At 35.1% G+C, this 24,452-nt stretch overlaps 1 protein-coding gene and 1 non-coding gene across 2 annotated transcripts in view; one reads left to right on the top strand and one right to left on the bottom strand.

Moving 5' to 3' along the window:
- Window positions 1-22,006, bottom strand: part of BRIP1 (BRCA1 interacting helicase 1) — a 163,472-nt gene extending 141,466 nt beyond the window's left edge. Inside the window, exons 1-5 of the mRNA XM_063113182.1 lie at window positions 21,914-22,006; window positions 20,598-20,709; window positions 18,709-18,885; window positions 12,843-12,970; window positions 10,818-10,937 (exon numbers count right to left, since the gene is read on the bottom strand). Coding sequence (XP_062969252.1) covers window positions 10,818-10,937; window positions 12,843-12,970; window positions 18,709-18,885; window positions 20,598-20,709; window positions 21,914-22,006 — 630 coding nt within the window. The remainder of the gene's footprint in view (window positions 1-10,817; window positions 10,938-12,842; window positions 12,971-18,708; window positions 18,886-20,597; window positions 20,710-21,913) is intronic.
- A 550-nt stretch (window positions 22,007-22,556) lies between these two features.
- Window positions 22,557-22,663, top strand: LOC134389764 (U6 spliceosomal RNA). The gene has a single exon (XR_010024740.1). It is a non-coding gene; the product is annotated as a U6 spliceosomal RNA (small nuclear RNA).
- The last annotated feature ends 1,789 nt before the right edge of the window (window positions 22,664-24,452 follow it).

Genomic DNA, 24,452 nt, shown 5'->3' with positions numbered 1-24,452 from the left:
CTGTGTGTTTTGTGTATATATGAGGGTACTTCATAAAGCTCATGGAAAAACAGAATTGAAAGAAAGTATGAATCTTTCCATGAACTTTTTGCAATACCCTCATATTTGTGTACACATGCGCGCACACACACACACACATTTACTAGCTCTGTCTGCTAAAAGGGCTTGGAGCAGCAACCTCAGCAGCAATAAGCAAACCCAGAACCTGGCTTCTAAACATTTTTTCACTAAAAGGAACCAGAGCCTCTTGCAGAAATGGCTGAATTTAGGACTAAGGCGGAGAAAAAAATAAGATGAGCCTCGAACATCTTCTTGTGCAAAAAAATAAAGTGCTCCAAGAATGATGGATACCCGTCAAAAAGAAACTTAATTGCACTCCCACTTAAACATCAAAACAAATCATATAATAATGGATTATAAGCCAGTGAATAAAATGGAAAATCACAAGTCCATAAAGGTATAAATAAAATGAACTAATTTTTGATGAGTACATGATACTCATATAGTTTCAGAGTTCCCCCCCATAAAAACCTCTTTGATTATAAAGGGCAAAAGGTAACTGTAAAGTTGTTTTTTATCTAGCAGATGTCACATTGATCAAGTTATCAAAGTGATCCTTAGTAATAAGAGAAAATGAAACTGTTTGCCACTTAATGGGATGCAATGAGAATGAAGCATTACTTCTGTGACATTCCTGCCAAAGATAAACAACCTCAATCTAATTATGAGAAAACCCAAACTGAGAGACATTCTAGAAAGGCTGTAATACTCAGAAGTGTCAAGATCATGAAAGTCAAGGAAAAACTGAGGAACTGTTCCAAACTGAAGAAGATAGCAAATGACAATCAAATGCAATGAATGACTTTGAACTGGATCCTTTTTCTATAAAAGCTTTGAGACAACTGGCAAAATTTGAAGTAGTTCTGCATATTAGATAGCAGCAATGAATCGATTTTTTTTTTTTTTTAATTTGGTGGCAAGTCAAGTATGGGGACCCGAACCCTTTTCCTTGGTGTCATAACACTGTACTCTACAACTGAGCTAACTGGCCAGACCTCTACAATGAATCAATTTTAATTTCCTGATTTTTATCATCATATTATGATTATGTAGAAGGATATCTTCACTTGTAAGAAACAGACACCAATATTTCAGGGTGATGGAACATCAGGTCAACAACTTACTCTCAAAAGGTTCAAGAAAAAAAGATATTTGTATTGTACTTCCAATTTTTCTATAATTTTTGACTGTCAAAAATTTTTAAAGCTAAAATAAACAACAAATAAATCTACTGGCTAGACAATTGGTCAATTAACCAAATGGTTTTCTAAGATAAAAGTTACCTTTCCATACCCAGTATCCATGAATGAAAAGCTTCTATATAACAAGTATAGATTCTACTATGTATACTCAGCTGAACTACTATACATTTTTCATTAAGTGTATCTACGTATCAAGAAAACTAATAGTCAGTGTTTTCTGAAACATGCACTAATTTCACTCAACAAGATAAAGGGATTTGAAATTCTTGAGAATTATTCTATTTCCACTATAGAGAACACCAGTATGTTTTCTATAGGCTCTAAAAAAAATCATAATTATTGAGGCTGAAGGAAACTCACTCAAGCAATTATTCATCTTGCTCCTAGGTAAATTTGCAGATAAAGGAAGAGATTCACACTAATTCCACTAACTTCTGGCCTCACTTACCAAGATTAAAATAGCATAGAACAGGGGCTGGCAAACTTTTTCTCTGAAGGGCCAGAGAGTAAATATTTTAGGTGTTGTAAGCCATATGGTCTTTGTCACAAGTAGTGAACTCTTTTGCTGTAGCATGAAAGTGTCACAGACAATATGTAAATAAGTAAATGTAAAATGTGTTCACAAAAAACTTTATTTATAAAAACAGGCAATGGGCTATATTTGGCCCATGGGTTGCAGTTTGCCAATCACTGGCACTGAAAAAAAGATTACAGCAAAAAAGTATGCATCAAAATAGACCAGCTAACATTTAGATTTTAAAAGCTCTACTATGATGTATTAGGTAAAAAATAAAAGCTATAGGCCATAAATCCAAATTTTGCAAAAAACAAAAACAAAACCCCCCAAAACGGTATGTGTAATAGATGTTAAATAACAAAAATGGCTACAAAATCTACCCATCTTTTAGGTAACTCCCTTGCAAGGTTACTTTGGAGCTCTTTCCACCAAGATGTGAACTCCACCCCTTGACTCTGCGTTTGGGTAATGTGACTGGAACATTAGCAAACCTGACACAGACAGACATAAAAAAAATTTGCACACTGGGGCTTGTTCTCCTGCAGCGCCTAGAACCCTGGGACAACAATATAGATAAAAACCAGTATTAGTCTGCTAGATGATGAAATATACCCACATCATGGACACAGACAACTGCCAGTCAACTCCTGGAAAATGAGCTGCCTTGCTGCCTTGCAGCTGACCAGCAGCTGACCATAGACACATGAGTGGGCCAGCTGAGATCAGCAAAAGAAATGCCCAGCTGAGCCCAGCCTAAATTGCTGACCCCCAGAATAGTAAGCTAACTAAATGCTTGGTTTGTTACAAAGCAATGGATAACTAATTATATGTGTGTGTCTGTATGTGTGTGTGTGAGTAATAGACAGCAGGCAAAATATCAGGGGTTGATGCTGAGGGAATAGTGGAATTAAAGATTAATGTTAATAACTTAAGTGTACATTTTGGTGGTTTCCAATTTTTTTCTAAAAAATAGACAATGCTCTTGCATTCAGAAAAAAAATTTAATGTCATTAAAAATATAAAGTTTAGTTCAACATCGAAAAAGTATTTTTCATTATTTTCACTAAATATTGACAGCCTAACAATATGACCATTCTTGACCAGATGATTTGAATGCATTGACAGATTTTAAGTTCTAACAGAGTAAGATGAACAATTAGAGGTATACAGAAAACTAAGCAAATGACAAGACAACTGTTAACACCAGAAAAAAATAAATCCTGGTTTGGGAAAAAAGCTGTAATCAGTTTTGAATATTTATAGGATTATAATAATGTAAATACCAAATATTGGGAGGCTAAGGGGGAGAAGTAATGAGAAAAGTGGAAGGGATACTAGGAAGGCAATAGAAAGTATCTAAAACCAAAAATGCAAGAGAAAAGCAGAATAAGCATGTTATTCCAAAAACATAGATAAATGTCAGAATAATAGGTAAAATGATTGAAAATTATTGACTTTGGATAGTGGGAATTGGTGAACAGAACTAGGGCAGGAGTCTACTGCTTTTTTGTTTGAAGCCATGTAGAACTCTGATTCTTACTATATACAAATATACTTAGAAAACAATAAAAATTTAAAGAGGAAAAAAAGTCTAGGAACCAATCTAAGTATATATACCAATTTAGTATGTGATAACAGCAAAACTGCAAAACAGGAAAAATTATTTAAGGGACAATGGGAGAACTGATCATCTGTTTGGGAAAACATACAAAACATACATTGGGAAAACAAAAGTTAGAGCCTGATATATCACACATCTATTAAAATAAATCCTATAAATAAGAGATTTAAATGTAAAAACAGAACTATAAAAAAAATCTATGGTAAATTTATAGATAAGGATTTAGAAAGATTCTCATGGAAGTGTTCATGTTGTTTACTTCTGGGAAGCAGAAAAAATGGGAGTAATAAAAGAGAGAACATTTTAATTTTCTCTCTGTACTAGTTTATACTGTTAAATATTTTTCAAAGAATATTTATTACTCTTGTAATTTTTTTTAAAAAATCAAGCTTAAAATTTCCTTTGGCTGTTCAGTGGATAAAACATGCAAAACATTTTAGGGAACTTAATCTCTCTCATACCACAGATTAACTGCTTAAAAGAAGATATTTTAATGCCAGACATACTAAATAATAAAATCTATTTTCTCTCACATATTAACTTTGTTTTTTCCTTACTAGCTGACGAGAAAAAAAATTTTTTTCCCAGCCGTTCTTTTTCTCTCCTTTCCCCCCATTTATAATCCATGAATCTATATTCACTCAACTTTAGAACTGGGTTCAAATCATGGTTCCACCATTTACCTGCAGTATGACTATGATCAAATGATCTAATATCTTTGGACTCTTACCTATGAGATTAATCTGTGTTCTATTTTCTTCACAGTGCTGATATAAAGGCCAGATGAGAGAACATACTAATTATTTGGCACAAGTGTATATTTCAAACAGCTACTATCATATCGTTATTAGTAACCTTTAAGAAATAAAGGTTAGGGTCCCACAGGCCTCAACCCCGCCCCTCCTCCTTTCTCCTTCTCCCACCCTATTTCCTTGCCCCTTCCCCTCTGCCCCTACCTCCCAACGGTTCCACAACATCATAGAATGTAAAAAAATAATATTAATAAATAAATAAACTTTAAAAAATATAGGCTATTATTGTTAGTGTCTGGCATATAACAGGTTTCAAAAATTTTGTACTTCAACTAGTTGTAATATTATTTAACAACTTGTTCTTATAGTAACTACAGAAATCAAAAGTTGTTTCTAATTTTTTCTTTATATTAAGCACCAATTTACTTCTGGGTCCCTGAAATAATTTAGTTTTATTTTTGTATGCTAATACATAAAAAACAAAAACAAAAACAAACAAACAAAAAAACCAAAATGTACTACAGAAGGAAAAAAAATTATTTTTAAATCTGGGTTAAGTAGCCTATATTTAACAATATCATCATACCCACTGAGTAAAAGTTGTAAGCTTTAAGAAATAATGGTGAATCATGCATTTTCCTTAGCTTTGGCCATTTTTTCACTCATTTATTCAACAAATATGACTATCTACTAGGTGCAGGTGCTGTGCCAGATGCCAGTTACAAAAAAAAAGAAAAAAGAGTGACATCCTCATTTGTCCTTATGGACAGCCTGGCAAGGAAACAAACAAAACAGTTACACCCACCAATAAAGAGAAAATCACTTAGAAAATACTTTTCAGAGAAAATTGGTCATTTTCTCCCAAGATCCTAGAGAATATGTTAAATATTAAAAAGAAAGAAAGAATAGACAGAGGTGTGGGAGGAAGAGAAAGGAAAATAACAGCCCAAGGTCTCACCAATACCAAATTTTATCAGAAGGTCAATAGCGCACTCTGCTGGACCCAAGTCTCTTCTACACACCAGGCAAAAGTAATGAATTAATATATGCTACTGCTATATTAAATCAAATATAACTACTTATATTAAAGTATGTAGAGAATGGTAGCATTTATTTAATGAATAAAAAGAAAGTATAAGCTTAAGAATGTGTCTGTAAGAATGTGTCTGTAATAATACCTTGCCCAATGTGAGGATTTACTAAAAGAATTAATATAAACAAATCTAGAAAAAAAGGACTGAATGGTGAAACAAAGTAATATCAGAATGTTAACATTCTATTCTAAACAACAAATGTTTTTCTTAACTATGTCTTAACCATGTGGAGACTGATGCCTCACTAGATCTTTGACATATGAATTATCAGTATAAGAAAATGAATCTAAAATGTAAGGAAAGTGAAAAAGCAGTGGACACCATAAGTCATTCAAATACTGGAAAGTACCAACACTATTTTCTAACTTGAAGACCAGAGATGACAGGAAGATAAAGAGACAACAACCTAATTCTCCAATCCACAGGTTGTAAACTAAATTATTTTAATAAAAACTAAGAAAATTTGAAAGAAAAACCAAAATATTAAATGTCCAATTCCGAGAAAAACAGAAATCAAACTACATATTTAATTTATGAAAGTTTTTCAAAAACAGTATTACTGTAATTTTAAAAGTATAAAGACTATAACATTTATACCTGTGTAGGGATAAGTTAATTCACGAATATAACTATTCTTCCAAAAAATAAATGTCCTCTCTAATATCATCTAATAAGAACCAAGATAGAAGCAGCATCCTTAGAATTTAAAGGTGTTAAGAGCTGAATGAGATATAATGTATTATTAAATTTAGTCCCACTCTCTTTTTCCTTCCACATGAAGAAACAGGTCCTATTTATTTATTTATTTATTTTTAATAGTGGCTGGCTGGTAAAGGGATCTGAACCCTTGACCTTGGTGTCACCAGCACCATGCTCTCCCAAGCAAGCTAACCAGCCAGCCCCCAGAAATAGGTTTTTAAAAAAAATGTTCTTTGCCCAAGTCTGTCAATTTACCTTATTCAAAATCTTTAGATGACCTAGATTAAAATATGACAGATAAAATATGAGGCATATCATCTGTCAACATAAAAATTCTAGGAGCCGGCCTGTTAGCTCAGCTGGTTAAAGTCAGCCTTATAACACCAACGACAAGGGTTCAGTTCCCCATACCAGCCAGCCACCAAGGAAAAAAAAAGAAAAATTCTAAAATATTAACTGTATTTTTTCAATTACCTTATCTAAAAGTTTTGGCATAAACTAATTTCAAAAGCTGTACAATAAATATTAAAACTTATTAATATGCATGAAACTATATACTGTTTTTTTGCTACTTCTTTATGAAATCACCTATTCCCAAATCCACAGAAAGTACTTTTGTGATTTATAATGTAACTTTGCAAAGATTAATAAATGTTATACCAAAAACCAAAGTAAGTTCCAAAAAGGAAAAACACATTCCTCTATGACACCCAAAGATCCCATTCTTTAAACAGATAACCTCTACTCATATTCCCATTATCTTTTCTTATATTATGTCCATGGAGATGATTAATCCTGGTTCTCAGAAAAACTAGATGCATTACTTAATACAAACTACCCATGAGAAATTTACTAACAATTTGCTAAAATCACTTTCACTAAAACTATACATTTTGTAATGATTGTATTTCCACTTTAACTACTTATTCTATTTTTCTGTTAGGAATAGAAAAGTAAAGCTGAAAATATAGATCATTTTACCTAAGTATTTGTGGGTTTTTTTTACTCTAACCATTCAGAAAGTACATAAAATTATATATTCATGCTTTTCATTATAAACCACTAAAAAAAGAACAAATATTAGAGCTCAACCGCATGCTCTTTGCATTGCAAAAGTGCTTTGATGTCTGTTAAATTTACTTTATGCATGTTTAATTAGTATGGCATATGTCACTTACGTCATCTTACAAACAAAAGTTCTGTGTCACACTAGAGAAATGTTATCATTTGAGTTACCAGATTTAACTGGGAGATTTAGTTTGTTCAATAAATCTTCACACTTAAGAGAAATTGTCAGAAATCCATACTTTTAACATTGCGAGTAATAAATCACCCACTTACGAAAAATTATTCCATTTCTAAAGAACTGTAGGGTTATACAATCTAAAGCCAAGGAAAACATGTAATTTCTGGTTTAAAAATAAAACTGATATAAAGATATGGATATATACTACAGATATAGTTATACTTTACCAATGAGAAGACCATAATAAATAATCAACATGCCAACACAATATAACCAAAAGAAGAAATCAAAGCACTTGACTTAAAATTAAAGTACTCAGCCAGGAGCACACAGTAGCTTTGCTTATGTTGAAATGGCCTAGACCCGAACAGGTTTCAGCTATAAATATCCTTAAAAGATATTAAAATAACATTATACTTAACTATAAACCTAACTCCACAAAATGTATAATATCCACATTATCAATAATATTATACAATACTTTCAGCAGCATTTAAAGACAACTGCAGATATGTAATATTATTAATCAATATTACATAATATCTTATCAGCAGCAAAGATAAGAACTACTAATATGTAACTATTTGCTGCTGCTGGGGTTGCTTCTACTACCACGTACCACGTAAGCTCTAAAATATGCAAGCTATACTCTAAGCACTTTATAGGCATCGACTTGTTTTATCCTCATAACAGCCCCTTATAAGATAGGTATAATTATTATCCCCATTTAACAAATAAGGAAACTTAAGTACCAAGAGTTTAAAAACTTTGTCAAGGTTTCACAGGTAATGAACAGCAGAGCTGTGATTACAATGCAAGCAGTCTCAAGAAACAGAAACAACATAAGTGTCCATAACCACAGCAGATGAATGGATAAAAAAATTGTGGTGTATATATATACACAACGGAATATTATTCGCCTTCGAAAAGAAGATGCTGCCATTTGCAACAATATGAATAAACCTGGAGGACGTTATATGCTAAGTGAAATAAACCAGACAAAAAAATACTGCATGATCTCACTTATATGTGGAATCTAAAGTCGAACACATGGAAGCAGAGAATAGAATGGTGGTTACCAGGGTCAGGGAGGTGAGGGATGTGGGGAGATTTTGGTCAAAGGGTACAAAGTTGCAGTTACATAGGATGAATCAAGTCTAGAGATCTAATGAACAGCATGATAACCTCAGTTAATAATACTGCACTGTATACTGGAAATTTGCTAAGAGAGTATATTCAGATATTCTCACCACACACACAAAAAGATAATTATGTGAGGAGATATATATGTCAATTAGCTTGACTTTAGTAATGACTGCACTATGTAATGTCTGTATTAGTCTGTTTCTGTTGCTTATAACAAAATACATGCAACTAGGTGATTTATAAAGAAAATGAAATTTATTGCTTACAGTTTCTGAGGCTGGGAAGTCCAAAGTCCATTTGGTGGTAGCAACAATGATGCAAGGGTCTCGCATTGCAAGATGGTGGAAGCAGAGAGAGAGAGAGAGAGAGAGACAGACCTTCCCCTCTCTTCTTTTAGAGCACTCAGAACTACGCTCGTGACCGCCATTTTTAATCCAATCACTATGGCGTGGTCCTACAATCTAATCACCTCTTCAAGGCTCCACCTTCCAATTACCATAATAGGATTTCCCACCCTCTTAGCAACTACAGTGGGAGCTAAGTTTCTAATACATAAAATTTGAGGGACACAACTCAAGCTTCAGTGAGTTTTGAGGGGACATAATTCAATCCACTACAATGTCTATCAAAATATCATGTTATACACCTTAAATATATATAATTATTATTTAAAAACAAAAAAACAAAAATTAGGCAGTCTGACTCCAGAGTCCATTTTCTTAACCAAAAACAAAAATCCAAAATATATATATCTATAGATATCTGTTTATCTTAAACAATCACAGCTTAGTCTATACTTGATTTCTTTTGCCTTGAGCTCCTACATATTTCTTTCCTTATCTTAATATTAGAACCAGGCTTAGATGTCTCTGAGAGGCATTTTGGAGAGAATGTGTAATAAAGTGATTACAGCATTTGCCAGAGAATCAGACTGCCTAGGCAGGAGTTAGCCCCACTATTTACCAGCTTTGTGACCTTAGGCAAGTTATTTACTTCTCAGAGTTGCCTTATCTGTAAATAGGAAAAGCAGTAGTACCTGTACATAGTCACTGTAAGAATTCAATAAGATTCTACAAACAAATATTTACTGGGCAACTAATAGGTGCCATATGCTGTTCAAGGCACCAGAGACACATGAAAAAGATTGACATTACATTCCAACAGGGCAGATAGATAACACCAAAGTTAACAAGTTCAGATAACAGTAAGGCTATGAAGAAAATAAGGTACAGTGAAAACAAATGAGTGAGAAAACACTGGCAGAGGCAAATATAAAGTATATATAACAATATGATGATGATGATGAACAATTAACATTAAAAGCATCTAGATCACCTCTCCAACTATAAGGCTTCAGTGAAGATTATCAACAAAATGCAAACTAAATCTACAGTAACTGAAAACAAATCTGCAGTTGCCTGGGAAAGGAGAAACAGTGCAGAAAAAGGTCAATCGGTCTATCTTGTACTTAGGAAAAATCTTTTCCAGGCATCATTTTGTAATATGTCCTGGTCATTTAGATAATATTTATTTCACTGAGTTTTACAGATCTTACAAATGTGGACACATTTCATTATATAATATCAAAAAGTTACATTCTATAATATCACCAATTTCATCAGAAAAGTCTGCAAGTTATCAGAATACTTCCAAGTCACAGTGGTATATTCAAATTTTTCAAAATTCTTATTTTTACTTGAAAGCTCAAATTTTATCAGGCTCACTTCATTTATTATTAAGAATTACCAGTCAATCTTGTCAGTCATTCTTTCAAGTGAAAATAATATTCCATGGGAAAAAGTGGCTATAGTTCATCCTACAATCCAAACAATCCTACAATTGCTTTTTCTCAAGACATCCATCCTACTTCCATATGCAAGTGTTTTATGAGTATTACTCATTTCTTCACACAGAATATTGAAAATCTCAAGGGCTGAAATTTAATAAAATTAGCTATTTTTAATTAGCTTCATCATGGACATTCTTAAATGAAACTGGCTTTTTAAAACTGTGAGTTAATAATCATGAAGAAAATTACTACTAATAGAGGTTGGTGCAACTACCTTGATTTCTGCTAAGACACCAACAGTTCTACCCATCACTGCTTTTGCATCACCAATGCAAATGTCAAGACAATAAAAAAAGGTAAATAATATCCTAATATTATGAAAATACTCTTGCCCTCACAGACCACCCCAAAAAAATCTCGCTGAGAATTGCAGCCCTAAGGATACTGAAAGAACTTTAGCAAATTGGAGTTCACAAACATTAACATAGACGACAGAAAAAAGAATTTCAGATCTCTCTCTAATCCTATTCTCTCATTTTATAAATGAAAGTAGCAGAGATGTGACAACATTTAGGACTTCTGAGTTGTTTTCTACTGTTCTTTGCATTATATTCTTTCTAACCTTTCAAAAATGAATTTAAACAATTCTCCATTTTCCTTCTTTAAACTAAACAATGACGTAAATACATACGTTTTGTGGAAAAAAGGAGTTTCTCTCTCCTACTGGAGAGCTGAGTTTTATGGTCTTTCCTGAAGCAATTTTTGCATCCAAATGGTGTACCTCCTTTTCAAAACAATGACGTTTTCTAATCTGTAAACACAGAATCAAAAAGAAGTTTAATGTAAACTAAAAGTTTGACAGGTTAGTTGTTCCCAAAGGTCAAATATCTTTTTTTTCTACATCTCAAATAAATACTATTTCTAACAGGCAATAATCAAATAATTTTTTAAAACACATTAGGCACCTAGTTACAACACAAATAAAATATAGTAAGAACTCCTGAATCCTAACCAAGATAGCTTTAGTGAGTGATGTATCAAAATTATAGTATTGTAAAATGATCTTTGCATAAAATTGTTCCACAATATGGACATCTAGTATTATAAGCAAGTCCAATCACATACCTAATTATAAGTAAAAGTAAATCAAAATTTAAGCCTCATTCTACATTGAAAAGAACTCAATTTTTTTTTTTTTTTTTTTTGTCTTTTTGTGACCGGTAAGGGGATCGGTAAGGGGATCGCAACCCTTGGCATGGTGTCGTCCGCACCGCTCCGAACCCGCGGCGCGAGCACCACTGCGCTCCCAAGCGCTGCACTCTCCTGAGTGCGACGCTGGGAGCGCAGAGACGCTCCCGCGCGGGTTCGGATCCTATATAGAAGTGGCCGGTGCACTCACTGGCTGAGTACCAGTCACGAAAAAGACTAAATAAATAAATAAATAAATAAATAAATGTAAATGGTCATATTTCTTACATGATAGAATAAATTACTTGATTACTATTACTAGATATTTGATAAACCAAGTTGTCTTTCATTAAATTTCTTTTATCTAAGTTTTCTTTCCAAACTGTATCCATCCTTTTTCCTACTTGCCAAAGATCTATTTACTTAGATTATTATAAGGGGGGGGGGGGGAAGCATTTCCACTGATAATCCCATTGCTACCAAAAACGAAATGGGAACCAATGAAAACAAGGAATAAATGTTTTATGTTGAGCCCTATCTCACAACATCCAACTCTATGTACACAATTTGGAGGGGAAAATCTCTATAGATTCACTCTACATTTGGAGCTTTTACAAAAAAACAACAAAAAAAAACTAGTTCATTCTGTTTCTAAAACAAGGTTTAATTATAGAAATTAATAAAGCTTGTAAGTGGAACAGTTAAATTACATAAGAATGCAAACACCTTGAGTATACTAAATTAAAAGTACCCTACTACTTACCTACAAATGACATGCTAATTAATAATTATCTGTTTTATTCGTAACCAACTCTATTAAAATCTCAGCCTCCCTACCTCACTGCCATGAATTCTGAGGAAACATGTTCATATATGACAAGCATATTTCATTTAAAATTTCTGGTAATTCATGTCCCTTAATAATATTTAGAAATATATGTATTTAATCATGTATCAATCTTAAAAACTCAATAAATCAGAGTAAACATTGCCATTGTACTAAAACTATCAATACCAAAAATAACATAACATGAATATTTATATCAAATGTATTTTGGCCAAAAGAAAATGCTATTATTAGATAAAAACAGTGGAGGAGTTAAGAAGTACAAAGTAGCTATATTACCAAGATAAGTACATAGCTTACTGTCAAATTCCTCATATAAAAGAAAGTACCACGTAGGGCTGGCCATTTAGCTCACTTGGGAGAGCATGGTGCTGGTAACACCAAGGTCAAGGGTTCAGATCCCATTACCAACCATCCTCCAAAAACAAAACAAAACAAAACAAAAAAAAGAAAGCACCATGCAGCTTCATTTTAATGACATGGTACTATGAATAATCTGCTGTAATAAACTCCTTTGTAACAGGTAACTGTACAAAATGAAGTTACAATAAATAACCATTTAATTTATGGCTGTGACATGACTCAAATAATCTCCACAAGTGCCACTGAAAACTTGATTGATACTTGACTACCATGTTCAGCTATAACTGGGTTATTTCACTGCCAATAAACTCTGTTTACCTGCTGGGTATTTTCTAAGGATCGTATTCTTTTCTTCTCTACTTGAAAATCATCATTTTCATCTCTGTATATGGATGCCTGTTTCTTGGCAGATAACTTTGCAGCCAGAGTGGTTTTTTCAGCAGATTCTTAAATAAGAATAAAAAATTATCATAAATAACTTACACTTGGGCAATTTTCCTAGAAGAAAATTGGAGCCAAGATGTAAGACTTACTTCTAAAAATTTCATGCCACAGTTTAAAACACGAAATGCTAAACATGTTTAAAAAGCATTCTTTACCCCTCAGTTTACTTTACCAAAGATATAACATTTTGACAAACATGCTTTCAACAAGAAAAGCTCAATTATTAATTTTTAATAGATTTATGTTTTTGTAGACTACTCCCAATAACGTGGTTTAAGAAATATAACTAAGCTGCTCTCAAGAAAATGTATTTCATTTCTATAAAAATCTTTCTTTATGGTGTCTCAATGTTCCTTTCCTACAAAGCTTCTCCAAGTTATTTGGGCTAAAAATGTTGATTATAGAATCAAACTCATGTACTCTGTCTTTTAATCTCACAATCCTGAAAGCTCATTCTCAGGATCATCAACAGCCTCTTAATCACCAAATAATATTAATTATCCCCATTTTACAAACGTGAACACCAGGTTTTAAAGAAGTCAAGTAACTTGCCCAATATTACACAGCTAGTAAGTGGCAGTTCTTGGATGTGACTGAATCCTGGTGTCTGACTCCAAAGTCCTTAAGTAACCTATAGGCATACAGCCAAACATAACACTTCTTGGAACACAGCAAACACATTTCCCTCTCCCTTTATGTCTGTAACACTATTCTTAACTATTCCTATACTTGGTTTCTCTTTTTCCCTAAATATGAGTGTTCTTAAAGGTACTTTCCTTCATCTTTGCTCCTCTCTACACATTCTTTCCACTCCTGTGGCCTGATTCACTTAACAATCATTTATTAGAATCCATATGAAGGCCAGATACCATAGAAAAACAATGAAAAAGAAAAGTTACTGGCCTTAAAGGATTTATAGATTCTTTACAGTGGAGAAAGACTGCATGAGAAGGTCCAATACTGTTTTCAAAAAACGAGTTTGTCCCTGCACAAACACAGAAGTGAACCTATGCCACACAGCATTGGTCTCCAAGTTTTTTCTAAAGAGTAGGATTTTTTTTTTAAACATTGCTTACAATTTCCAAAATAGAGATGAAAGAACTTGAACTTCCCTGATCTACCATATCCCCTCCCTTTACAAGCCATGTTTCTTCCTAAGGCTCTTAGGAACATAGTTTGAAAACCACTATATTCTAAAATCTCAATAGTTTCACCTTTCATACCTAGGTCTTTAATCTACTTAGAATGGATTTTTGTGTATGGTATAAAGTACAGTTGCAATTCAATTTTTTCCATATGGATATATAATAGTCCCATCACCACTTAGAAAAGAATCCCTCCTTTTTCCCCTATGTTCTTCAGGAACACTTCAATAAAAATCAAGTTTCTGGATATATGTGGGACTGACTTTGGGTTCTCTATACTTTTACATTGGCCTATCACTGCTATTATCAGACTATCTTAAAATCAAGATATCTGGTAGATAAGTCTCTCACCTTGACCTCCTGTTCAAAAGTATCTTAGGGCTGGCTGGTTAGCTCAGTTGGTTGGAGCATGGTTAATTGGTTAGAGTAAGGTCCAGGGTTCAATCCCTGTACCAACCAGCCTCCAGAAAAAAAAAAGTATCTTGGTTATTCTTAGTCTTTTGCATTTCCACATATATTTTAGATAAGACATGTAATTTTGAGCTCTGCAATTTCCAGGCAAACCAATAAAATAACCACAAACACAGTGGCCATTTTAACACCACCACTCCCCACTCCAAGGACATCAGGTAATGTCTAAAGACATTTTTGGCTGTCAAAAACAGGGATGGGGGGGAAGGGCTACCAGTGACATGAGTAGAGACCAGGGATGCTGCCAAACATCTCACAATGCATAGGACAGCTCTCACAACAAAGAATTATCCTACTCAAAATGTTAATAAGTGTCACTGTTGAGAAACACTGTCCCAAATAAATCAAGGGGCAAATTTGCACAGACCCATTAAAAGGGCAGGGAATGTCTACCAAAAACAGTAATTCAGTTTTAGAAAAATTGAACTGCCATGTGCCAAATAAGGTAAACCCAATTCCTAAAAACAAGATTCATATCATGGTCACATACAAAAAGGTTTATCTTTCCGTTCTTTATAGCAGGGGAGTTTGCAGGAAGCTCAAAGGGTTAAGTCTTCAAGATACAAACTTAAAAAGAAACAAGATATCTCCTGAATACATTTTAAAAGAAAAAAACTCCTAGAGATCAGTAATAAACAACCCAACAGAAAAATGGGCAAACAACTTGAATAGGCAATTCACTAAAGAAGATATTCAAACGACCAATAAGCATATAAAAAGATGCTCAACGTCCTTAGTCACCAGAAAAATACCAATTAAAATTCAATGAGAACACCACACTTGCATCAGAATGGCTAACATTTTTTTTAAAAACTAGAAATATCAAGTGCTAACAAGAATGTTGAAAAACTTTCATATACTACTGAGAGGGGGAAGTGCATAAATTGGTTCAACCACTTTGGAAAATGTTGGTAATATCTACTGTAGCTGAGCATATATATACACTATGGCCAATAATTCCATTCCTAGGTATGCATCTAATGGAAAATACCTATTTGCACCCTACAAATAAGAATGTTCGTAACAGCATTATTAAACAAAAGTGGAAACAACCCAAATATCTAACAACTGTAGGAGAGATTAATAAGTCATGCTATATTCATACAAGGAAACAATATACAGAAACAAGAAATACTACTATATGCAACAGCATGGATGAATCTCACAAATACAATGTCAAGCAAGTACATAAGTCCATTTCTATAAAGAGGCAAAATTCAATGGTGACAGAAGGAGGACAACAGTTACCTATGGAAAGAAGGGATAGTTACTGAAAAAGAACACGAGAGCCTCTGGGGTGTTGGCAATGTCTTTCTAATCTAGGTAGTAGTTACACAATCACATTCACTTTGTAAAAATTCATCAAGCTTTACACTTAGGATTTATACTTTTCTGTATTTAGGTTGTATCTTATTAAAGAATTTACTTATAAAGAGGGTATTAGAATACAACCCAGATTTACCCCATGTAGACTAAACAACCCTAACTCACAATAATGTTAAAATGAAAATTGTGTATTTATGATCAACTGATTTTTGACAAAGGCACAAAGGCAATGCAGTGGATAAAGGACAGCCTTTTCAATAAATGGTGATGAATAACTGGATACCCATATGCAAAAAAATAAACTTAGATGTACACCTCACACCATTATTCAAATTAACCCAAAATTGATCTTAGGCCTAAATGTAAAACCTTAAACTTTATCTGATAAAAAACTTATATTCAAACTATACAGACTTCTCAAAATTTAGCAATAAGAAAACAATATAATAAAGAATAGGCAAATGATTTGAACAGACATTTCATCAAAGAAGATATACCGGATCAACATCATAAGTCATTAGGGAAATGCAAATTAAAACCATAATGAGATATCACTACATGCCCATTAGAATGGCTAAAATTAAAAGTCAAATTAAGACCATAACAAGTGTTGACAAGAATGTGGAGAAACTAACTCTCATAACTGCTGTTGGGAATATAAAATGGTATAACCACTTCATGAAACAGTTTGGGAGTTTCTTAAACACTTAAACATACACACCACCAAGTGATCTAGTAATTCCACTCCTAGGTATTTACCTAAGAGAAATGAAAGTTTACGTCCATACAAAGACTTATACACAAATGTTCACAGTAGCTGTCCTTATAATAGCCCAAAACTAGAAACAACCCAAATATACACCAAGTGGATGTATATGACTAGATAAACCATACAATGGAATATTACTCAGCAATAAAAAGAAACGAACTATTGATACATGCAACAACATGGATGAATCTCAAAATAATTATGTCAAGTGAAAGAAGCCAGATAAAATAAGTGTACATACTGTATGATTCCATTTATATACACTGTAGAAAATACAAACTAATCTATAATAACAGAAAGCAGATTAGTTGTTATTTGGGGTAGCTGAGTCATGTGATGGGGAAGGAGGGATAATAAGGGCATAAGAAAACTTTTGGTGGTGATGATTATGTTCACTGTCTTAAGTCAGGTGCAAGTTTCATGGAGGTACCCATGCCAAAACTTATCAAAGTGTAACATTTAAATATATACAGTTTGTTATGTCAAGTACACTTCAATAAAGCTGTTTTAAAAAACAAATGTATATAAATATTATATGCCAGAGTTCTTACAGTTAGCTCAAAATTAATTCCATTTACTCATAACAAATATTTATCTAGCCATCTACTATGTTCCAGGTACTCAGCCAGGTTCCATGGATACAATGGTAAGCAAACTGACGTGGTTTTTGACCTCATGAAGTATACCATCTGTTAGGGAAGCTGAGATTTATAGAAGATGCACCCAGACACACATACAGTACAAACTGTGACAAGTGCTATGTAAGAGAGGTACACAATGAGATGACAGACTATAATAAGGAAACCAAACCTAGTCTGACAGGAAAGTCAGGGTTGACTCCCCCAAGGAAGTGACCTTTAAGCTGAGGAAGAGAAGGATAAGTTGAAGATAAAACTTTGTTCAGAAGAGAAACTAATACGAGCAAAAGCTCTGAGGAAGGAGAAAACATGATCCTTTGAAGGAATGCAAAGTAAGCCAAAAGGTCTAAGGGTTAAAACATTGTAGACAACACTATTAGTCACCTATCCACCTCCTTTTCCTCGTTCCTAACAGAATCACACAAGCATCTATCATCCTCTCAGTCATGTGCTTTAGAGGAAGCTGACTCCATCCTCGAGTTTTGATGTGGACACTGTTTAGACAAGTAAATCATAAGAAGCTCTTTCTCCTCCCAGTATTAGTTAAAGAATGGCATGAGTAAAAACAGGAAAAGAAGTTAGTTGGAAGCTCTAAACAAGAAATGCTAGTTTGAGGGAAATATCAATGAAAATGGAGATTTGCAAGGAGGTATAGAAAGAGCAAACTGTTAAATATGTAATAAATAATATTCAATCCTTTCCATATAGTCAAAAGCAGTATTTTTTAATATTAATATTATGTTACTGTAATATATTTCTGTTAATTTAATCTAACAAGAACTATTTAAGGATCATACATAAAACATGCCTTTTTTTCATGTGGGATACTGGCCCCAGAAAATCAGGCAAACTTATCAAGAATGAATGAATGAGACTAATTAGATTTTGTCTTAGGATACAAACATTATGTTTTATAAAATTCTAACATATAATTAACAATACTTGCTATGAATAACATCAATTTCTGAAAATCATTTATTTTGCCTTACTTTCATCAAAAAATAATTTAAGCCAGCAAAATGTCTCAATAAATTAAAAGTCAAATTAAGGGCCAAACCTGTGGCGCACTCGGGACAGTGCGGCGCTGGGAGCGCGGCAACACTCCCGCCGCGGGTTCAGATCCTATATAGGGGAATGGCTGGTGCACTCACTGGCTGAGTGCCGGTCACGAAAAAGACAAAAAAAAAAAAAAAAAAAAAAGTCAAATTAAGAATAAAAAAAGTCCAAGGACTTTTGACCACTCCATGTATTATTTTTAAATAATTACAGAGAAATGAGGTAAAGACACATAGTCGATTTTGCTAATCAAATTTATCTAAATTAGGTATCATAACAATAATAATTAAAGCTCCTATTAAAGATATCAACAGACCCAGGCAAATATAAATTACCTTGATGAGTTGATGAAGTGCCACTTCTTTCAGAAGGTGGTGTGCTTGGACTGTTGAAATGATGTGAAGTTCCTTTAAGGTTCGTGTCATTGTTTGTAAAATTCTTTGAGTGGCATGTACAACAACATGACGATGGTACTTCAGCTTTGTTACTTAAGTCCTCATCCACTGGCTTCCCTAAAAATGAAAGACCATCCAATTAAATAAACATTAATATTTCTCTGCAGCTAGAGTGAGTAATCACCCCAGTTCACTCAGGATTGGAAGGTTTCCCAGGATGCAAAATTTTTAGGGCTAACACCAGAAAAGTACCTGGCAAACCTGGACAAGCTAATCACCCTATTTGCAGCATCAAATTAGGACAGGAGAGAAACACGAATGACAGAAACATTTATAGAAAAGTCATCAATTTACATAATCAATAAAAATCTAATAATAATCAAAGAATAATAATGTAATAAAAGCACAGCCACTCAAGTATTCATTTATATTGAGATTTATTTAAAAATCAAGCAGGAAAGATTGAAACAAAGACTTTAAGTATATTCTTAATTACTATTATTTCCCTAACTAATAAATTTGAAAGTTCAATATATTAAATAATAATGTAAACACATAAGGGTTAAATCATTCCCTGCATTATGCCTCTATTTCAAACAAAAACATGTTTTACAATGTATCGATTCTGATACATGTATCAAAATACATTTTAAGGTAAATATACAAATTCAATAAGGCAAGAAATTTTAACACCTAAAGACAGAATTGTAATAAGTCTACCCTGTGTGCCTTCATTATATACAAATATACAATTCATACACACTAAAAAAAGCTGAATAATTTGCTTTTCTTTTTATAAATAGTACTGACATTGTTTTCCCATTTGTACCACATAAATATTACTAACTATTTTCTAGACATCTGTCATTAAAATTTTGTCATTTTTTCCTAAAGATTAACATTAGTAAAAATCAAAACTTCTCCAAAAGCTTTTATTTTTAATACTCTTAGTAACATTTTCTTTTAAAAATGTGTGTTTATATATATGTGTGTTTATATATGTATGTGTGTATACTTCAAATTCTCCTAATACTTTAAGTAAAAGCCAACAAATTATGTAACTAAAATGTATGTAGACTATACAGTCTTTTATTTATTTTTTTTTTTAAAAAGATGACCGGTAAGGGGATCTCAACCCTTGGCTTGGTGTTGTCAGCACCACGCTCACCCATTGAGCAAACCGGCCATCCCTATATAGGATCCGAACCCGTGGCCTTGGTGTTATCAGCACCGCACTCTACCGAGTGAGCCACGGGCCGGCCCTTATACAGTCTTTTATTAAAGTAAATATTAATAGGCATTTGTCATTAAATAAAGTAATAATATGAATTCATACAAACAACATTACAATAAACCTTCTGCTTATCTGGCATCCCAAACAAGTATAAAGATCAACTAGAGTGTTTTTTCTTATATATTCCATGTTCTAATGATACGAGGAAGGAACAGATAAGCAAATATATTAAAGATTTACTCAAAAGAAAAGTTATTAGTACGTGTTATAGCATCATGACAGCCCCATCTTTTGCATCTTTTACATACAATTATCATCTAATTAGTTTCATAATGATAACTCTAAGCATCCAAAACTCTTATGCACTCTCTGAATCATCAAATAAGAGACTAAATTCTGGTTAATACTGTTTTAGGATTAATTAAACATATTTTCCTATATTGAAACTCTTTTGGAAGATATATAACTTATTAAAAAGAAACACCTTAAAAGAGAACATTTAGATTAGTTAGAACATGGTTGAACCATCTGGATAAATAGCATTTTATATTTTTTCAGGTCCAAATCAGCAACCTGAAGATATCAAACTGCTTACCACTAAGAGATTGTTGCCATGCCAAAGCAGAACAAAGTAAGGCTAAGCTTTTTCCACTTCCTGTGGGGCTCTCCAACAAACAATGTTGGTTACTGTTTAATCCTCTGACAATCTACGAACACAGAAACCAAAAAAAAAAGTCAATAAACATTTTACTTTTGCATGGGCTTTATGAGAAATGTAAATAGAACAGCAAGAAAAAGTGAGGTTGCATTCCAGGGAACACAGCAATAGCAGAAGGAAGAACTAATATTTAGTTAATTCTAGACTTTATTCCTTTACCTCTCCAACATCATATTGGACTTAAAAGCATATCAAGAACAAAAGAAGAGACGAAAAAAGCAATTTGTGCCTTAATTATGCAAGCACCAAACATTTTTGTGACACTGGAATATACTAATACTCATGAATATCTTTGATAAAAACTTAATGGGGGATACTGTTAGTGGGAGTACAAATTGGTACAACTACCTTGCACAGAAATTAAAAATTTCTAGGAAAGGTGAAGATACCAAACTCCAGCAAGTCCAGTCCTATGTATATGTTCAAAAGCTTTCCCACATAACACAAAGAAACTTGTATAATAAAGTTCATAGCAGCACTATAATTGCAAAAGAATGCAAATAACCTAAATGTCCACCAATAGGAAAACGGACGAGTAAATTCTGATATATTCCTACAATGGAATAGTACACAGCAATTAAAGTGGATAAACAATTAACAGGGCTACATCTTAAAAATAATGTTAAGAAATTCCACAGAAAAATAGGTATAGTATAACATTGTACAAAGTTTAAGAATATGTATAATAATACTCTACATTGTTTATGGATATATACATATGTAATAAAAACATGTCTGGAAAAGGAAAAGAACAAATTCAATACACTAATAATCTTGTTACCAGGAAATAAGATATGAAGAAAATACAGCAAAATATTAAGATTTAACAAAGCTGGAAAGTTGGTTTACTCAAATTTGTATATTAATTTTCTACATGACTGAAATACTTCAAAAAATTAATGGTGAGAAATATAGTATTCTGTGTAAAAGACAGTAAACACTTTGTGGAAAGCGGTAATTCATTAAAGTAAACATAAGTTCCAAATGAGCTGAAAACATTTTTCAGAATGTTCGCCCTTGGTAGTGATCAGTATTATTTTCCCAAAGATCAGATGTTCTTCCCAACGAACCACGCAAATATTCTCAGCCCATCTGCTATCTGAAAATATGGAACGTAGTCACATACTCAGTGTATGTTATGGATCATAAGTGTCTGTATCTTAATAAAGACTTAACTGCTGAAAAATACTTACAGAATTCATCATAGCAAGCTGTGATGGGTAGGCTTTACAAGGAAAGTTAATCTTCACCCCACCAATTGTATATTCAGACCACATTGAAGACATCGTGCTTTCTTGTTTATTTCAAATTCCTAAGTGCAACAGAAATGAAAATCAATATTGAAACAATGTTGTTCAAGGAAACCAAGACACCCAAAACTAGGACAGAAGTCTGGAAATAAAAATTAGAATAAATGTATAAACAAAACAAATAGAAGCAAAAGAATTTTCTAGTCTTACAAATGACAGTGGTGGAGAGCATGTCTTAGAGTCTGACAAATCTGGACTTGCATCCCTACTCTGCCAAGTAGTAGAGTGACTTTGGGCAAGTTACCTGATTTCTCTAGACCTTGTTATCCTCATCCGTAAAATAAGGATAGTAATAACATCTACCCCATAGGATTGTTATACAGATTAATGCACAAAAATGATAATACAGTACCAAATTAATGCCAAATTAAAGACGAGCTCTTGTAACAATTTAGAAAATATGTAATCAACCTTTAGAAACCAATAGGTTTCTCTCTACAACTTCATATTACCACTCTTTTTCTTCTATTCTGTGCCTTCGTATTTCCCCTTTCTGCAGTCCTCCAGTTAGAAGGAAAAAACTGGTGTGCTCACTTTGGCAGCACATATACTAAAACTGGAACGATACAGAGAAGATTAGCATGGCCCCCGTGCAAGGATGACACGCAAATTCGTGAAGCATTCCGTATTTTTCCGCCCTGGAATATTCTAGCTGAGACCATATTCTTCAATAACAGCATTGGTATCTGAGATGAGATACAACATCTAAGCCTAATACTACTACTTTAAAAATTGTTTTTTAAAAAAAGAAAATGGAAAATAATCTTGTTAATGTACGTTATTGTCAATTGCCAAAACTGGAAAAAAATAAAACCTGTCTTTTTGGTTTGTTTTAAAACAGGCTAAATAAATTTGTGGAAAGGAAGGGAGGAGAGGAGGAGGGGAGGAAGGGCGGAGGGGAGGAAGGGCGGAGGGGAGGAAGGGAGGAAGGGAGGGAGGGGAGGAAGGGAGGGAGGGAGGAAGGGAGGGAAGGAAGGGAGGGAGGAAGGGAGGGAGGGAGGGAGGGAGGGAAGGAAGGGAGGGAAGGGAAGGAAGGGAGGGAAGGGAAGGAAGGGAGGGAGGAAGGGAGGGAGGAAGGAAGGGAGGGAGGGAGGGAGGGAAGGGAAGGAAGGCAAGGAAGGGAGGGAGGGGAGGGAGGGAGGAAGGGAAGGAAGGGAGGGAAGGGAAGGAAGGCAGGGAAGGGAGGGAGGGGAGGGAGGGAGGAAGGGGAGGAAGGGAGGGAAGGGAAGGAAGGGAGGGAAGGAAGGGAGGGAGGGAGGAAGGGAGGGAGGGAGGGAAGGGAAGGAAGGCAAGGAAGGGAGGGAGGGGAGGGAGGGAGGAAGGGAAGGAAGGAAGGGAAGGAAAGGAAGGCAAGGAAGGGAGGAAGGGAACGGAGGGAGGGAGGAAGGGAAGGGAAGGGAAGGGAGGGAGGGAGGAGAGGAAGGGAAGGGAAGGGAAGGGAAGGGGAGGGAGGGAGGGAGGGAGGAAGGGAAGGAAGGGAGGGAAGGAAGGCAAGGAAGGGAGGAAGGGGAGGGAGGGAGGAAGGGAAGGGAAGGGAGGGAGGGAGGAGAGGAAGGGAAGGGAGGAAGGGAAGGGAAGGGAGGGAGGGAGGGAGGAAGGGAAGGAAGGGAGGGAAGGAAAGGAAGGCAAGGAAGGGAGGAAGGGAACGGAGGGAGGGAGGAAGGGAAGGGAAGGGAGGGAGGGAGGAGAGGAAGGGAAGGGAAGGGAGGGAGGGAGGAGAGGAAGGGAAGGGAGGAAGGGAAGGGAAGGGAGGGAGGGAGGGAGGAAGGGAAGGAAGGGAGGGAAGGGAAGGAAGGCAAGGAAGGGAGGAAGGGGAGGGAGGGAGGAAGGGAAGGGAAGGGAGGGAGGGAGGAGAGGAAGGGAAGGGAAGGGAGGGAGGGAGGAGAGGAAGGGAAGGGAAGGGAAGGGAAGGGGAGGGAGGGAGGGAGGGAGGAAGGGAAGGGAAGGGAAGGGGAGGGAGGGAGGGAGGGAGGAAGGGAAGGAAGGGAGGGAAGGGAAGGAAGGCAAGGAAGGGAGGAAGGGGAGGGAGGGAGGAAGGGAAGGGAAGGGAGGGAGGGAGGAGAGGAAGGGAAGGGAGGAAGGGAAGGGAAGGGAGGGAGGGAGGGAGGAAGGGAAGGAAGGGAGGGAAGGAAAGGAAGGCAAGGAAGGGAGGAAGGGAACGGAGGGAGGGAGGAAGGGAAGGGAAGGGAGGGAGGGAGGAGAGGAAGGGAAGGGAAGGGAGGGAGGGAGGAGAGGAAGGGAAGGGAGGAAGGGAAGGGAAGGGAGGGAGGGAGGGAGGAAGGGAAGGAAGGGAGGGAAGGGAAGGAAGGCAAGGAAGGGAGGAAGGGGAGGGAGGGAGGAAGGGAAGGGAAGGGAGGGAGGGAGGAGAGGAAGGGAAGGGAAGGGAGGGAGGGAGGAGAGGAAGGGAAGGGAAGGGAAGGGA

The sequence above is a fragment of the Cynocephalus volans genome, chromosome 10 (assembly GCF_027409185.1).
Source record: "Cynocephalus volans isolate mCynVol1 chromosome 10, mCynVol1.pri, whole genome shotgun sequence".
NCBI classification, from domain to species: domain Eukaryota; kingdom Metazoa; phylum Chordata; class Mammalia; order Dermoptera; family Cynocephalidae; genus Cynocephalus; species Cynocephalus volans.
This window is presented reverse-complemented; position numbering and strand designations above follow the sequence as displayed.